The sequence below is a fragment of the Ambystoma mexicanum genome, chromosome 14 (assembly GCF_040938575.1).
Source record: "Ambystoma mexicanum isolate Mex_15411 chromosome 14, UKY_AmexF1_1, whole genome shotgun sequence".
In the NCBI taxonomy this organism is placed as follows: Eukaryota; Metazoa; Chordata; class Amphibia; order Caudata; family Ambystomatidae; genus Ambystoma; species Ambystoma mexicanum.
Window position 1 is genome coordinate 665,341,378 of NC_090940.1, and position 18,860 is coordinate 665,360,237.

An 18,860-nucleotide genomic window follows, 5' to 3' on the forward strand; every position below is an offset into this window, starting at 1 on the left:
GTGTCTGCAGGGCAATGAACATGATCATATGTGTTACTAGTGCTTGGGATGGGCGTGTCTGCAGGGCAATGAACATGATCATATGTGTTACTAGTGCTTGGGATGCACGTATCTGCAGGGCAAGGAACATGATCATATGTGTTACTAGTGCTTGGGTTGCTAGTTCTGCAGGGCAAGGAACATGATCATATGTGTTACTAGTGCTTGGGTTGCTAGTTCTGCAGGGCAAGGAACATGATCATATGTGTTACTAGTGCTTGGGATGCGCGTGTCTGCAGGGCAATGAACATGATCATATGTGTTACTAGTGCTTGGGATGCGCGTATCTGCAGGGCAATGAACATGATCATATGTGTTACTAGTGCTTGGGTTGCTAGTTCTGCAGGGCAAGGAACATGATCATATGTGTTACTAGTGCTTGAGTTGCTAGTTCTGCAGGGCAAGGAACATGATCATATGTGTTACTAGTGCTTGGGATGGGCGTGTCTGCAGGGCAATGAACATGATCATATGTGTTACTAGTGCTTGGGATGCGCGTATCTGCAGGGCAATGAACATGATCATATGTGTTACTAGTGCTTGGGATGCGCGTGTCTGCAGGGCAATGAACATGATCATATGTGTTACTAGTGCTTGGGATGCGCGTGTCTGCAGGGCAAGGAACATGATCATATGTGTTACTAGTGCTTGGGTTGCTAGTTCTGCAGGGCAATGAACATGATCATATGTGTTACTAGTGCTTGGGATGCGCGTGTCTGCAGGGCAATGAACATGATCATATGTGTTACTAGTGCTTGGGATGCGCGTATCTGCAGGGCAATGAACATGATCATATGTGTTACTAGTGCTTGGGTTGCTAGTTCTGCAGGGCAAGGAACATGATCATATGTGTTACTAGTGCTTGGGTTGCTAGTTCTGCAGGGCAAGGAACATGATCATATGTGTTACTAGTGCTTGGGATGCGCGTTTCTGCAGGGCAATGAACATGATCATATGTGTTACTAGTGCTTGGGATGCGCGTGTCTGCAGGGCAATGAACATGATCATATGTGTTACTAGTGCTTGGGTTGCTAGTTCTGCAGGGCATGGAACATGATCATATGTGTTACTAGTGCTTGGGTTGCTAGTTCTGCAGGGCAAGGAACATGATCATATGTGTTACTAGTGCTTGGGTTGCTAGTTCTGCAGGGCAAGGAACATGATCATATGTGTTACTAGTGCTTGGGTTGCTAGTTCTGCAGGGCAAGGAACATGATCATATGTGTTACTAGTGCTTGGGATGCGCATATCTGCAGGGCAATGAACATGATCATATGTGTTACTAGTGCTTGGGATGCGCGTGTCTGCAGGGCAATGAACATGATCATATGTGTTAATAGTGCTTGGGCTGCGCGTGTCTGCAGGGCAATGAACATGATCATATGTGTTACTAGTGCTTGGGTTGCTAGTTCTGCAGGGCAAGGAACATGATCATATGTGTTACTAGTGCTTGGGTTGCTAGTTCTGCTAGATAGATTACTGGTGGGTAGATCTGCTATTTACATCCACTGGTAGGTGTGATTAGCACATAAACTGCTAGACCCCTCCCCCCACCCCCAGGAAAAAAGAACAGAAAAGGCTGAAGCCAACAAACTAACCGCGGATACAGGCCTGGCGACCCAGTCAGATGAAGAACTATACAATGAAATAATGAACATGTCACTCTATGAAGATAACACTGAGTCAAAATTGATTGTTGGAGGCGAGCAGGACGCGGATGTCGCTGGTTGGATGCTCACAAAAAATTAAATGCATATTCAGCAAACGCCACCAGACCTGTGAATCCCTCCCTGGTACTGTTGGAAGAAAAATGGGGTCGATGGCGCGAAACACGGGCATCTGGTGCAAATGAACTCCACGATCTGAGTTCTAATCCTCTCAACGAGAAAGAGGTGGTTCGAGCTGCGGAAATTGGATTTTTCAATCCTCAGTGTCTCTATTTCTGTACAAACATTGAGAACCTGGCATTGGAATCAGGAGCTGGCCAGACACTGAACTTAAAATGGCTGAAATCCTGCGGTCCAACAAACAAGACAATCCCTAAGCCTTTGGCCAAATATTGTTTGGTGTTGGAACGTATCCTTGGAATGAAGGAGGCTCCGATTCTAAACAGAGCCAACGTCCTGCGCCTACTGCACCATGTGCCTGCTCTGTGGTCGATCGAATCAACGGACATCAAAACCGTCGAGTTCATGGAGGGTTCCCAGAAGGACAGAGTGAAATTGCACATCGATTCGAAAATAATTTGCAACATGTTTCTAGACTGCGTCTCCCCACTACTATCACTGGGTTTCAACATCACTGAAGTGAAAGTAAACCAAATACAGATGAAGCAGGACGCCAAAACATGCTCTCCAAAAGACCCAACGGGATTGTTTAAGCATATACCGATGGAGAGCTACTTAGCTCCAGTTGCGACACATGCGTCTGAAAACCTGGGTACACGTCTAAGAACTTGCAGGATGGCCCAATCTGAGTGGGATACACAAAGAGGGCCTAGTGTTACAATTACCGTGGGTGGTAAGGAAGAAACAACCCAAGTGAAAGTGAAGCAAATGGCGGTAAAGCAACCTGAGACTGGAACTGGTCTGTCGCAGCTTTGAGTGGAATTAATTCAAGTTAATGCCAAGAACGCCTAAAAAGGAAGATGCTAAATCGCGGCACTTGGAATACCAGAGGGTTTGCACATCTGTTTACGATGAATGTAAATTGGACTGACGAGATTGACGTCCTATCTCTACAAGAAACTTGGCTGGACGTCTGCCCTTTGGTAGATCAATTTGAAGTGACAATTAATCCTGCTATAAAAAAAAAAGGGCAGTCCAATGTCAGGATTACTAACTCTAGCGAGGGAAGAAACAGGGTTTCCCATAACCGAAACATGGAATAAAAACCTGTACATACAAGTGACAAAGATTGTGCGGGAAGGAGCCCAAAAACTCGACTTAGACCAAATGTACTTGACAAATGTCTACTGGCAACATCCAGCAATGGATTCATGGACATTTATCGACGATGTAACCCGTATTATTGATGAGCTGAATGAGAAGATCGACGCATCGAAAATCACCTTGTGTGGCGATCTAAACATTCATTGTTTTAACCTCACGCATCACACGTCGGCAAAGAAAGACCATAAAGGTCAAGCAACTGCCAGGTGGTGTGAGGAAATGCAGATCAGAGAAATGCTCATCATGAATGGGAATACAAAGGGGGACTTACCTCCGCATCCGACGAGGAAAAGACTTGACCAACAGTCCACCTTGGATTACTTTTTCCTGTCAGTGAGGCTGTTTGGCCGATTTGGGAAACACACAACTAGCAACTTGGGGCCATGAAGTGACGGTTGCCTCAAGTAGGATTCGCCTGACTTAAAAGAAACAGAACTTCACACATTGGTTGATGTTTATCGTACACAAAGTGAGGGTGTAGAGTACGAGCACACCATGAAACAGTTTGTGGGCAGGAAACAAGGGCTGCGAAATCCTGCTTTCAAAGCAAAACACGCTTTTGACATCCTCCTTGTACAAACGAAAAAGAGATATGCGGCGAGACTACAGACATTGCAAATACCTAAACCAGAATGAGCGTAACTCTCCAATAAGATCTATTAAACAAAGGTATAGAAACTGGCTGATTGCACACAGAGCTCTGCTGGAACAGCAGGATGCTGAGGCCATGTTAAGAAGAATGGCAAAGAAGGGTGCTAGTGAATTCTGGAGGCTCATAAACGAAGACTCCTGTCCCGATGCCGCGGTGCAAGTGAACATGGTGAACGAAGCAGATTGGGTATGGCATTACACCGAGCTGTATGCAAAGAAGGGTTCCCAGGTTGAATCTATCCTGCCTACCGTTGATGAATGGGATTTGAAATTTGCAGAAACTGATATCTTAAGCATCATTAAAAGAGCAAGTCCTTCAAGAGCCCCCGGGCCCGATGGCCTGACGAATTACACCATTAAGCAACATCCAGAAAAATGGGCGGAACTGTGTGTATTGCTGTTTACGAGAATCGCCAAGGAACAAGCAACCCCAAAGTCCTGGAAAAGTGCAATAGTTGTCCCGATTTTTAAAAGGGGTAACCGTGCGAATCCAAAAGACTATAGACCGATTGCTCTCTTAGACGTTTTGGGGAAGGTGTATGCCACGCTACTACAACAGAAACTCTTGGCGTGGATTAAATCAGCCCAGCGGTACGACCCTAGACAAACAGGGTTTGCAGTCTAAACTTGCTCATCTGAAATATCTTGAAGATGGAACATATAAGCGCATGCAAAAGTGTTTTCCTTGCATTTATTGATCTCTCACACGCTTTTGTGTTAATCGCGCGCTGGCAGCCATTGTATTTAATAATATTCATTCAGGCAGCAGTAATACAGAAAAAATGTGGAAAGTTCTCGCTATTTATTACCTGCACTAAATTTCTACAAGCAAAAAGCAGTACCAGCCCTGTTGCACGGAGCAGACTGTGCCTTGGGATGCCTTGACACACTATGGAACACACTGGAAAACATCTTTTGGACTAAGGTGTTGCGGCTACCCAAAGGAACTCCCACTGTCTGAATAAGATACAAACTAAATTTGCTGTCCATTAGTGCTAGAGTTAGCTGGAATATGCTGTCTCTTTATCGCAAGATGACCTCCGATCCAATACTGCCTCAATTTGAGATAGTACAATATCGAGGAGGTTCTGAAAAATCCAATATGCTAGCGCAGTGGTTCCAACGATGCGAGCAAGTAATGAAACACTTTGACATAAACATGGAAATGCTCCAAACCAATCCGAACTGTGCTAAAAAAAAAAGCTATGGTCACAGGACTGGTATGAAACCTGTGAGCTGAGACGAAACCAGAAACGGATGACTCAGGCTCCATCGGAAGCCAAGAAACTCAATGAGTGCCAGAAGTACCCGGAAAGATTTCCGGATAAACATCGTAGGGCACCCTTTATGAAATTCCGTTTCAATGCATTTAAGACCAAAGAGGTTCTAGGGTATTGGGGTGAAAGGGTGCTTCATGACTATAAGTGCAGTTTGTAAAGCACCCGACGTTACTCTGTACTGCATTAACGGACGAAAGAACGAAACATCTAGGAATAATCTAAGATGGCGTCCAAACATTGAGCACCGATGAATGCTGGTCCTTGTGTTTTGAAGATTTAAATAGGAAGCTGACAATTGCACTGACCCTTTTTTTTGGAGGACTTAATCAGGAGATTTCACGAATAATTGTTGGTGATTTAGATGAATCAGAGCTAGTCGAACAATGTGGTGCGATTACGAAAATCTGTTAGTTATATGTAATTGATTTTTTGATTGATGTTTTCTTTTCTTTTAATTTGTTTTTGTTTTAAACTGCTAATTGATTGTATTTAACTGCCTAAAGAAATGGAATCATATTTTAAAGTTTTGTAACAAACCATATAAACAAACAAACCGTATAAAATAAAAAAAAAATTTAAAAAAAAGATTTAAAACATGAGCTGGTGACCGTGCACTGCTGCGAGCGCAGACAGGCAGCACTTTTTTTATATTAGGCAATGAAGGAAGGGAAGGTCCAAAATAAGTGCCGGTGGCCAAAAAAGAGTAAACCAACAAACAATGGTGGGAACCTCCAAACCCGGCACCTAGAGGTAAAACAGTACATATGAAACAGGTGGTGGTGCCGGAAACACCAGAGCAACTGAAGAACAAGGCAAAGGGTATTACATCAAAAATTCATTTTATTTTGTTATAGATTGTAAAAAAGTCTTTAATTAATTCATTTTGTAAAACACATCCTATATAACATACACATTCATTCATACTAATACAGCTCAATACAGCTCTAAAAATAGTACATTTACATTTTTTAAAGGGAAATGTGAAGAAAGTGCAACAACTGATCCATTGTTAGGATAAAAATTACGCTTTCTAAAAAAACAATTAATGGGATCAAAAGCAAACAGATTGTTGACATTTCCATTACACAGAATTTGTATCTGTTTGCTTTTGAATGTATGAATGTCTGTTATATAGAATGTGTTTTACAAAATGAATTAATTAAAGACTTTGCCTTGTTCTTCAGTTGCTTTCGTGTTTCCGGCACCACCACCTGTTTCATAGGCCAAAAAAGAGTGCCAGGGTTTTCCACCGGCAACACCGGCACAAATTAAGCACTGCTTCTCATCGTTGCTTACTTTCACTTACGATGTGGTTGATATCTTAAAAGCGATGTGATATTCTTAATAATTTAGTGTTTGAAAGTGCTTCAACTTTCAATACTAAATCAGGAAGAGATACGTGCTCATGTGAAAGAAATCTAGCGAAGTCTGGGATATTCATTTTATGTGTGTTTATTTTTAGATAGAGGAGCTCCAAAGCCGAATGGCCACCAAAGAGGGCTCACTGCTGGAGATGAAATCTCAGCTGGAAAACTACAAGGAGAATAACGCGAGGCAGGCGTCCCACATCCACTCCCTGAAAGATCGGATGACAGAGTTGGAAGAAGCGGCGGCCTCCGCCAGCCACACAAAGCCCCACTTGCAGGCTGGCCTGGACACCTTTCAAAGGGGCAACCGTGAACTGAATGACAGAGTAGCTGAGCTGGAAAACCGAGTCCGGTGAGCACCTTACAGCAAGGGTGTGCATGTGTCATCTTGTGTGTTGCGTGTGTGTGTGCCCACACGTGTAATTGTGTATGCAGAGCCGGCTTTGGACACTGGTGACCCGGGCAATTGCCAGTTGTGCCACATTAGCCCCCCCGTCATCCCAGCTTGGGGGAGACTTTCAAGGGCTCCCGAGACCTGGTGTGGTGAAGGTGTCCTATTAAAATTAAAAGCGCGTCACTCTCGTACGGGCGCCAGGCGCTACACCATGAGACGCGGGCCCCTGCTAATTAAGTTCTAAGTGCCCCGCTCCAAAACGCTCCATTTCAATATAGCGCTGCTGCTACACCAGCAGGGGGCGGTTCCCAAATATGGCGCCCGCCGCCTTGACAGGGTGGCAGACAGCCCCAAGTTTACTTTCATCCCAGGCCCTGCCAGGGCACAGGCTGACCATCTGTGTACGCATGTGTCAATGCATGTGTGTGATTGGGTTTTTTGTGTGTGTGTGTGTGTGTAGCTAGGAGTTCTTTGAGTAAATTATGCAGGGGTCTCAATGTCGATTTCATAGAATTGTTTGTGGGGCTGTGTGTGTGTGTGTGTGTATATATGTGAGTGTATGAGTTTTTATTGCGTTTGTTATGTATGTGTGTGTGCATAAGGTTTGCAAAGGTGTGTGCATGTGATGTGTGTGTTTGTTTGGGTGGGTATGTGTGTTTTTATTGGGTCTGTTACGTGTGTGTGTATGTATAGGGTTTGCAGAGGTGTGTGTATATGATGTGTGTGTTTTTGTGGGTGGGTGTGGGTATGGGTGTTTTTATTCGGTTTGTTACGTATGTGTGCATGTATACGGTTTGAAGAGGTGTGTGTGTGCTTGTGTGGGTGGGTAGGTGTGGGTCTGTTATGTATGAGTGCAAGTATATGGTGTGCAGTGGTTTGTGTATGTGATGTTTGTGTTTGTGGTTATGTGTGTTTTTATTGGGTTTGTAACATATGTGAGCATGTATAAGGTTTGCAGAGGTGTGTGCATGTGATGTGTGTGTGTTTGTGTGGGTGGATGTGGGTATGTGTGTTTTATTGGGTATGTTATGTATGTGTGCATGTATAGGGTTTGCAGAGGGGTGTGCATGTGATGTGTGTTTGTGTGTGGGTATGTGTGTTTTCATTGGGTTTATTACGTATGAGTGCATGAATAAGGTTTGCAGAGGGTTGTGCATGTGATGTGTGTATGTTTGTGTAGGTATGTGTGTTTTTATTGGGGTTGTTACCTATGTGTGCATGTATAATGTGTGCAGAGGTGTGTGCATGCGATGTGTGTGTGTGTGTTTGTGCCAGTTGGTATGTGTGTTTTTATTTGGTTTGTTATGTATGTGTGCATGTATAGTTTTTGCAGAGGTGTGTGCATGTGACTTGTGTGTGTTTGTGTGGGTGGGTAGTTGTGTTTTTATTGGGTTTGTTACGTATGTGTGCATGTATTCCATTTACCGAGGTATGTGCATGTGATGTGTGTGTATTTGTGAGGGTGGGTATGTGGGTTTTTATTTGGTTTGTTACATATGTGTGAGTGTTTAAGATGTGCTGAGGTGTGTGCATGTAATGGGTGTGTGCATGTGATGTGTGTGTATTTGGGAGAGTCGGTATGTGTGTTGTTTTTTGGTTTGTTACATATGTGTGCATGTATAAGGTTTGCAGAGGTGTGTAATGTGTGTGTGTTTGTGTGGGTGGGTGTGTGTGTTTTTATTGGGTTTGTTATCTATGCGTGCATGTATAAGGTTTGCAGAGGTGTGTGCATTTGATGTGTGTGTGTTTGTGTGGGTCTGTATGTGTGTTTTATTGAGTTTGTTATGTAAGTGTGCATGTATAAGGTTTGTGCATGTGATGTGTGTTTGTGTGGGTGGCTGTGGGTATGTGTGTTTTATTGGGTTTGTTACGTATGTGTGCATGTATAAGGTTTGCAGAGGTATGTGCATGGGATGTGTATGTGTGCGTGTGTATATGTGGTGTGTTACACGCACATGTGTATGCTACTAAGGTTTGTATGAAATTAGACCATGAACTACAGGGCCTAAGTACATTGTGAGAAGTAAAGCCTGTTTGAATAGGCACTGGCCTTAGAAGTGCAGGTCTCTATGTGTATTGATCTATTGCGAGCAAATCCAGCTGGTCAGCAACGGAGAACTCTACTAGAGATGGGCACAGAAGTGAGGAGAACTCTACCAGAGATGGGCCCAGGAGTGAGGACAGTGAGTGTGAAGAGTAGGGAAGTAGAGACGGAGAGCTCTACCAGTGATGGGCCCAGGAGTGTTGCAGTGAGTGTGAAGAGTAGGGAAGTAGAGACGGAGAACTCTACCAGAGATGGGCACTGGAGTGAGGAGAACTCTACCAGGGATGGGCCCAGGCGTGAGGACAGTGAGTGTGAAGAGTAGGGAAGTGGAGACGGAGAACTCTACCAGAGATGGGCACAGGAGTGAGCAGAACTCTCCCAGAGATGGGCACAGGAGTGAGGAGAACTCTACCAGAGATGGGCCCAAGAGTGAGGACAGTGAGTGTGAAGAGTAGGGAAGTGGAGGCAGAGAACTCTACCAGAGATGGGCAAAGGAGTGAGGACAGTGAGTGTGAAGAGTAGGGAAGTGGAGACGGAGAACTCTCCCAGAGATGGGCACAGGAATGAGGAGAACTCTACCAGAGATGGGACCAGGCGTGAGGACAGTGAGTGTGAGGAGTAGGGAAGTAGAGCTCAATGTTGATTGAAGAGTAGTGGTTTAATATCTTTCTGACGGGCAGAATGAGGGTGCCTGACGGGGGCAGGGTGCTGGCCTGTTCCACATGTTGGGTGAGTATTGGGACAAGGCCTGTTTTGGTATTTTTCTCCGAGCTCTTGTTCTCCGCCAGGCATGAGGATAGTGCCTTGAAGGTGCAGGCCTGCAGAGGTAGGCAGTACAATTCTTCTGGACCTTGGTAATGTGGTTGAATTTCTTTCTGGAGGGGATGAGATGTGCTGCAGCCTGGTGGAGGGTTCTTAGAGGTGCCATGGTGGAAGAAGGGATGCCTGTGATGAAGGCGATGCCACCATCCAGGTGGCTAACTCGAGGGGCTGGGTAAGAAATAGTCCTACTCTCTTGTTGCCCTCAAGCAACTTCCTTGACGTGGATTATCATTTATTCTGTATTCCAGATGTTGATTCAAATTCCTTTCCAGATGCCTGTCACCATTTATCAATGTACTATTTTATCTTTCCGTGTCCCTTATAGAATACATTTACTGGAGAGAGAGAAAGCAGAGCAAAAGGCCTACAGCCTGGAGAAAAAGGTGTCTGAAAGCATCAGCAAACTGTCCTCGCATCTGAAGGTAGACCCGAAGGCACACGAAGATCCACTGGGCTTTCTAGTAACAAAGGTACTGCACCCATACACTGCTTTACCCCCAGGATATCTTACAGTTCCTACGTTACAGCCCTCTGAAGAAACCTGGACCCCACCACCCCATACAACATACACATAGAAAGGAGCTGTGGTTTTAGAGTATGAATACAATTCCAGTGGGGGTCGGGGGTCGGGGGGTTGGGGGGGGGGCTGGTTCGAAAGCTATTTCTGATGTATCTATTGAGTCATTTTAGGGAATTTGACTACTGGAATTGTATGTGATAAGTTTTCAACTTGTGGACTATCTTTCCAATATATTTCCTGGGGCGCTTGATGCTTTTTTTAATTGCTTGGTATAGAATGGAAAGCAAAGAGTAATGAGGGCCCGATCTGGCCATGGCGGTGAAACGGGGAGGCGGGCGATGTGGTTCCGGAGCCGCTACTTAGAGACGAGAGCTAGGGTGGAGACAGTGGCATGTGTTGGGTTAAGGGCATGTCAAGACACCTCGAGCAAGAGCACCTTTTAAACCTGTTTTCCCATCTTGGAATTGATCCAAAGAACATCTTTATAGATGGCCTCACTGTTATGCAGCTGATGGCAACAACATCAAATGGTGGGAGACCTTCTGGGCGTCTATTAGTGGCTCTCGGAAACTCTGCAATAAGTGGAGTCAGAATCATTTCTAACCATTTCCCCGGTATTCCTGCGGTTGAAATTATAATTCTTGGCAGGGGTAAAGGAAGGAGTGTCCTTCTGATAAATCTCTACTGGAATAAAGCTGCTGTGTATTTGGATGAGTTGATCTAAATTCTCACCGTCTCAAACAAGGTATAGGTAAAAATAATCCCGCGGGCAAAGCTGGGAAGAAATGGAGGGACCCGCGGAAAGCCTGGGATTCATGTTTAGCAAATGAAACTGTGGGAAAGGATCTGGAATGTCAAGTCATCCTGAAATGAGGAACAATTCTCTGAGTGATCACAACATGCTGCTATCTTCCTTCTCTATGGATGCAAACCTAACGATTAATCCAGCAGCAAATAGAATCCTTACGTTTTCTAAGGGAGGTGCTCCTTTGGTACGTAAATAGGTAAACCAGGTCCCTATTATCCCTGGGGAGGTCCTACTAAATAAATGCACTAGAAGAGGTTTCAATCAGTTTATTTGGGATTATGAACTGCCTCTACTTATTAATTCCAAAAAAGCTAGTCACAATCATTTGTTTGACATGGAGGTCTGGTCAAGGAAAAGAGTGCTACGGCAACGTCTCCATTTCCTTAGATCAGATTATACTAACATAGACTCTATAAACACAGAAGCAACCCATACGCCAAGCCTTTAGACAATGGACCTCATTACTTGTCCGGCGGTAGCCATGCCGGTAAAATCAGCAGGTAGCCACCGGACCTGTAATGAATTACCAGCGCCTGACTTCCCTGTGCCACCAGGATATTCCAAGTCCGGTGGCCGGGAAGCAAGGCGTCAGTAATTTTGTTAGTCCAGCATTCCCATGGAGTCCCACAGGACTCCTTGGGAATGAGGACACGGGAGCACCGGCACCATTGACAACAGTGCCAGTGCTTCCGTGAGACCCCTGCAAGCGTGTGCCGTCCCGCCTGGCAGGTCTGACCCTGGTGGGTGGGACGGCCCCCGCCCGCAGAGTTGTACTGCGCCAGTCCACTAACAAAGGTGCCGGTAGGCTTACCGGCACCCTTGTTACTGGACCCGCACAGTCATAATGAGGCCCAATGGCTCTTGTCGCATAGATCAATTACCCTTCTAATCCATGAAAAAGGAGACCACTCTGACCTTCTAAACCATAGACCCATAGCATTGCTGGATACCAATAGCAACATTTTCGCGTCTCCCGTTTTGGAGCATCTTGAGCCTTGGATTAAGAAGGAGGGCATCCTTTCTGATCTCCAGACGTGATGCAGTAAAAAGAATGCCCACTAGCCTAAATGGTCTAACTCTTTCTGTGCTAAAGGGTAAAATTGTTCTTTTTGACAATTCTATGATGGAATCATTATATGTAGGCGTGATACATTTCTCGAAGGCTTTTGACATGGTAGTCCATAACCTTCTCTGTCAGAAATTGAACAAATGGGGCATCCCATGTTCCCTACTCTCTATATTGATGTATATACAATAACTCGATCAAAATAAGGTTGGAGGCCCAAGGCGTGCTTACGGACTCTATCACTATCACGAGGGGTTTGAGGCAGGGATGCATACTGGCACCCTGCCTCTATAATCTGTACTTGGCGGACCTGAAGGACACCCTCACTGGAGGTGGCTTGGTAGGTAGCCCAAACATTGGCAGTTTGCCTGTGAGCTGGCTTGCGTACGAGGATGACATAGCACGATTTGATTCCACTCCAATAGGACTCCAAAGGTTGTTAACTAAATTGAGTGAGTTTGCTAAGTCAAATCATCTAGTAATAAATCAAAGTAAATCTCATGTCAGCTGCTTTGGTAAAGCCAAACTGAATCAGTGTAAATACAGATGGCCGATTGAGGACCAAATGCTATAAAATAACATATTTGGGTTTTAAGTTTATGTCTGTCTCAAAGAAGGAAGCAACCATCAAATATATTTATCAAAAGATGGATCCCCTTGCATTTCAGATGAATAAATATATCTGAAATATTATACGTTCTCAGTTAAACCTCTGGTATCGTTTTATATAGGCAAAGTTATCCCTAAGATATTCTAGGAATTGGAAATAGACTATGGGCCTCATTACGAGGCAGGCGCTCCCGTAATGAAGGGTGCCGGTACGGGACCGGCACCGCTCATTACGGGATGCCTGATTACGAGGTCCCCTAGCAGGACCCGGAACAGACGTCTGGTAAACCCAGACGTCCTTTCTGGGTTCCGCAAGGGGACCAAGGAGCCAATAACGGGCGCCCCTTTATTAGCTCCATCCCCATTCCCATTGAGCCCTATGGGGGCTCAAATTGGAATGGGGAATGGCTTTGTGCATGAGGAATTACTGGGTCCTCCAAGGTCGGAATGACCCGGTAATTCCTCATTCACAGAACCCGGTACTGGAACCTGGTATGGTGGCAGCCATGCCCTTATTAAGGGCATGGCTGCCTGCCTCCATACTCGTAATGAGGCCCCATGAATCTTAATTTTCCTTGGGAACGCTTACAGGGTAGATTATGGAAAGGAGTCTATAACCTACCACTCTCTATTCCAATGGCGTCCATTCAATACGAATTGGGTTTATTATCGCTTCAAGGTTGTTATCAGTGGAGAGTCTTAACTATGATGAGGAAGACGCATCAGCCAAACCATCACCTCATAATAGCTTATGGGTCGAATTACAGACACAGTCTTCCATTGTCTTAATGCCTCTTGATGCCTTTTCAGTAAAGAGTTTGGACAATTGTGGGAAACGCCAAGAAGAATTTTTTTTCAAGAAAAAGCTAAAATAATTTGTTTGAATTAATAGTAGGCTTACTAAGTATTACTTAACGCTCTCCAGTCGAAAAATCTCTTGGCATATTTCCTAAATATTTATCAAAATGTCCTTGCCCTAAAACTCAAAATTACTTTGTCCGTCTGAATTTGCTTCCTACAGGTAAAATTTTATATTCACTAAATAAAAATCATGATATAACCCAAGCTATCTGTTGCTAGTGTAAGGATCCTGAGGCAATACAATAATTAAACCATATCTTAGTTCAGTGCCCAATGCTCAGAGAAGATAGAACACATTACCTGGGTCCGCTTCGTTTGTTGTCGAGAGGACGTCTCACGTGACAATGTCTGGAATAGATTGAGTATGGGGCACAAAGTGTTTTTGACTATGGAAATAGTTTGATGGCTTATAGAGCTTGGTCTCATTGGTGATCCATAGTTAGCCCCGTAATTTTACTCTGTGTCTTACCCCTTTTATCATATGCTGCAATCTTTAATCAGTTGGTGATGACGTAACAAAGCTCAAGACTAGATCCTATTGTTTATAAGCACTTTATAAGATAACATGTATTGCATATGTGGCCTTAATGTCATATGTTGGAGGGAAACTCTTTTATTTTTCTTTCTTTATCATAAGCTGCTATTTGTAATCCGTTTCGATTGATAAAACACAACTCAATTCTCGATCTTATTGCACATAAGCACTTTATGAGTTATTATGCCCTGTGTATATTGCTTGACGTAATACGTGGTAGGAAATGTATGGTCTTTATTTGTTCAATATAATCTACCTGTTTTCTAAAGATTTGTATTCCTACATGTAAATTGTGAAACATCAATATTGTTTTGATCATAACACAATAAAGAAAAAAACAAATTGATCCAAAGTTTGAAATATCCTCTAATCAAAATCTCAGGAGTCAAGAATTGGGGGGTATTATGGATAAACTGATGCGTTGCTCTAGAACATTGTTGTCCTAGCCTGGGAAGAGCAAGGTGGGTTGCTTTTCCTTTACTCTCATCTATAGAGTGCAGCCCCAATCATAATCTTCATGTGTGAGGAGAGAACAAGAGCCTTTTCCAGTCACCATGTCTTGCTGAGCACAGGTTTTTCTTTCAGATGTGATTTCACAGTTAAATTCACATACCTATAAATGAAACCCACTATATTCAGATGAACATCACGTGGTTTTCATAAACTAGAGCAACAAAATCGAAAAACATCCGAGGTCTTCATCTGTGGCCACAAACCCCCCTCAACTAAATTATCACACCTGATCCTTAGAATTAGAACCCACGACTGTTGCCACCAGAGCAGTCTCCAGTCTTGGAATTCATTTGAAAGAAAATCTGTGTCCTCTGAAACAGGATTGACCTTAGAATCGCAATGTGCAACTTCCACCTGAACCTACACAGGGACATCAAGTCCGGCAATGCATCCTCTCAAAGAGTGTGTCTAGAAATGACTATGCAAACTCTCTCACCGCCAGCCTCCCTCGATCATCCATCACCTTTCTGAATATTTGTCCCACATGCGCTGCCCTCTCTTCTGAGATTACATGTAAACACTGTCTCGCTCACAAGGCTCTATATGACCAATGTCCATGTCAAAACCTATCATCCTCAGAGATCAGATTCCTTACTTTTCAAATTCTCCAAGAAAGGTCTTGGTGACCAACGATTTGCTATCCAAGGTCCCACCCTTTGGACCTCCTTGACTCTGCAACTTTGACAGGAACAAACCTATCACTGATTCTGCTTTGCTCAGGAGGAACGAGGAACCCTCTCCTCCCTTCTTCCTGCTTCCCTTATCTTGCCCTCTCGCTCTACGTCCACCCCCATCTAAACTTGTCCTCTTACGCGCTCTGAAGTACACAATGGTCTCCTGGATGAGCTATAAGCCTCCATTAAATGAATGAATTATTTCTCCTTGGTTGTTATGAAATAGTCCCCTTGAAGTCTGCATAGTTGATACTCATGCAGCATGCACGCCCTAAACCGCTCTATACTTCCGGTATAAGTACATGCAAGCAAACAATTACATGTATGAACCTCCATGCATCTAAACTGTTAGTATTGCCTGCTTGAAGGGATTTATAAGGCATACACTATGACCCTGATTGTGCTTTTGTCTGATCCTGCTTTCTACCGCCCAGGTGTCCGAGCTGCTGAAGGAACATTTCCGGGAAATGTCAAGAATTGCGAGCCTGGAGGAAGCATTGGCCAGTCAACAGCTGGAGTCTAAAGCCAGCAGAGAGACCATTGTCCAGCTGGTTTCCGAAATTGGGAAGGAGCAGAAAGCCGCGGCGGGCCAGGCGGCAGAAGTGAAAGCTCTGAAGAGGGTAAGAGGGCTCTGCGTACATGCATGCATGCATTCAGCAAGCTACCCCTGGAGCGCAGCTGGATACAGTGTAACATAGTATACACCTTCAGAAATGGAACTTTCAAAAAGTACGCAAGAGAGAAAATATAGAGTTATAGGGCCATAACTAGGGCATGCACACTTATAAACGGAGCATGATTGCAGCGCCCCATGTCTATGCTTATGGTCATGTGGGATGACCTGTCCTCTGTCTATGCCGAGCACAGGTGCTCACGTGTGGAGGTGGGGTTACCGCCAAAAGGGTCAGGCACTCCGTATTAGTAAAGAAGGAAAGGCCTATCCTGCTTGCCACTGTGTTCTTATTGTGCACTGCCCCTTTCCATGCTGCCTCGAATGTAACAATGATGACGAAGCAGCAGCAGAATCCCGTGTTGTCAATCTCCCTGCATCCCATGATCCATTCCCCACCCCCCTCCGCGCAGTGCCTGCCGGCACTCCTGCGAGCCTAGAGCCTACCTGCGGTGCAAGATGCCAGCACCCCACATCAGACGTCCTGCGGCAGAACACACATGATCCAGTGCCTCGTCGGCAGCTCCTCCACGCATCCACAAACTGCGACGTGCACCACAACAAGTAAGGTCTGACCACACAGTTGAAATCGCCACTGGGGAAACCCATCTCTGTTCTGCACGTGCCACGCTGTATTTACAACCTACCTGTATCATTTGCCCAGAGTACGCCACTGCCCAGACAGCGCTGCATAAGGGACAGGGGCCCCCGTCGTGTGCTTATATTTTCCATCAGTGGGCCATCGCCATGTCTGAGGATGAGGCTGTCAGTAGCTCATCTCTCAAGCATTACCCCCCATACCTGCACTGCGTGACAGGTCAGAAAGGTGTCACGAATCTCTACAATTACAGGCAGTCCCACCTTTTGACATTATGGACACCAGCAGTCTAGCGCCATGATGGAACAGCTGGCTCCAAGAACTTCACAAATATACATTGACGCAACTTGGGTAAGGGAGCAAAGTCGCCTCATAGGAATTCATATGCACTCGCTAGGTCTGATAGTGCGTGCCATTGTCTTGGAAATGCCAGAAAATAACGCCAGCACTTTTCAGGGCATCGTCGACTCTCTGAACAACTATTTTGCGCCACTGCGAAATGTAGATTATGAATGGCACTTCTTTCATACGTCTACACAAGAGAAAGGGGCAAATGCTACACAATGTTGTCATGAGACTCAGCAAAAGTGTGAAAATTGTGACTTTGAATACTACTCAACAGAAGAGGCACTCAAATCCCAAACAATTGCCGGTTGTGAGTCAGCCGAGTTTTGGAAGAAATGATTACAGAGGACCAGATCGTATGTATTACAACTAGCTAGGGCTGACATGGCCCTCTCAATGCAGACAGAAACCCTGGGAAACATCAAAATTACGCAGACATCATCCACTGTGTGTTTATGTCAGGTCTGATGGTCCGAGAAGACATATATCAAAGACCAGAAGAAGTGCTTCTGATGCGGCTATAACTTCCCTCATGTTGGCCCATGCCCAGCATTCGGTCATACTTGTGACAAGTGGGGTGGCAAGAACCCCTTTCAGTTGGTATGCAAGAACATCAAATACTTCCAAAGGTCTTCCATCTACAGCGAACAAAGCAGGAAGCAAGACAGCTCCCACTGTAGACAGACCCCACCAGCAGAAGTCAACGGTCAACGAACAGAAGGAGTGAATCCCCAACACAGAACCCGTCAAGAGTGGAACAGGAAGGAGGACACTCGACAAATGCGCTCGCCTGAGAACACAAAGAGAAGATCGACAAGGCACAACGTGCAATACATAGAAGTCTCGCCAAGAGGCCATAATGACTCTGACTCCTCGTCATCCAGTGGCGACCGCAAGCAAGGATACGTACATGTGATAGGCAACAAGACAGCAACGGGATCTAGCCCGACATTATTATTACAGGCTTTATCAATGACTTTGATGGATTATGTAGCCTGCTGCTACGTTGTGCCCCTCACTGCTTTCCATCGTGTGTTGTTCATTTTTTGCATTTGCTCAATGAGCCCTGTGTTATCGAAGGCCTTTCCAACATGGCCGACCCCTTCCTCGTGGCTCGAAGTGCCTCCCTGCAGCCCTGCCTGCCTGCCTATGATAGGTGCAGCTGTCCTACATTTGCACCAATCGGGCGAGCTGGCACGCGAATGCCGGCCCGCCTCCAAGGCTCGATTCTAAGGCTCCTGTTTGTTTCCTGTTTCTTTCTTCTTCTGACTTTCTTCAACCCTGGAGGACCCTTCCCCTTCACATTGTATGGCTAGGAGGCCTTATGATTCCATTCCCTGACTCTCTATGGAAGGTAAACCCATTGTGGCTTATAATGTACTGAACGCTATGCTGGGAAAAATTGAGCTCCATATTTCATCTGGAACATTCAATGACTTTGATGGATTATGTAGCCTGCTGTTACGTTGTGCCCCTCACTGCTTTCCATCGTGTGTTATTCATTTTTTGCATTTGCTCAATGAGTCCTGTGTTATCAAAGGCCTTTCCAACATGGACGACCCCTTCCTCGTGGCTCGAAGTGCCTCCCTGCAGCCCTGCCTACCTGCCTATGATAGGTGCAGCTGTCCTACATTTGCACCAATCGGGCGAGCCGGCACGCGAATGCCGGCCCGCCTCCAAGGCTCGATTCTAAGGCTCCTGTTTGTTTCCTGTTCAGTGACTGTTCTGCAGTGAGCCCCCCGCTCATGCCCCGTGCTGGGCTCTTGTTCCCCCCTCCCCCTGCTAATGCCCCGTGTCGTTCTCGTGTTCCCCCCTCATGCCCCGTGTTGTTCTCATGTTCCCCCTCCCCCGCTCATACCCCGTGTTGTTCTCGTGTTCCCCCCTCCCCCCGCTCATGCCCCGTGTTGTGCTCTTGTTCCCCCCTCCCCCGCTCATGCCCCGTGTTGCTCTCGTGTTCCCCCTCCCCCGCTCATGCCCCGTGTTGTGCTCTTGTTCCCCCCTCCCCCCGCTCATTCCCCGTGTTATTCTTGTGTTCCCACCTCCCCCCGCTAATGCCCCGTGTTGTTCTCGTGTTCCCCCCTCCCCGCTCATGCCCCGTGTTGTTCTCGTGTTC

The 18,860-nt window shown here is 45.6% G+C and overlaps 1 protein-coding gene across 1 annotated transcript in view; it reads left to right on the forward strand.

Moving 5' to 3' along the window:
* Positions 1-18,860, forward strand: part of LOC138527133 (coiled-coil domain-containing protein 170-like) — a 482,640-nt gene that overhangs the window by 187,916 nt on the left and 275,864 nt on the right. Inside the window, exons 5-7 of the mRNA XM_069638221.1 lie at positions 6,384-6,640; positions 9,874-10,018; positions 15,569-15,754. Of these exons, the coding sequence (XP_069494322.1) occupies positions 6,384-6,640; positions 9,874-10,018; positions 15,569-15,754 (588 nt within the window). The remainder of the gene's footprint in view (positions 1-6,383; positions 6,641-9,873; positions 10,019-15,568; positions 15,755-18,860) is intronic.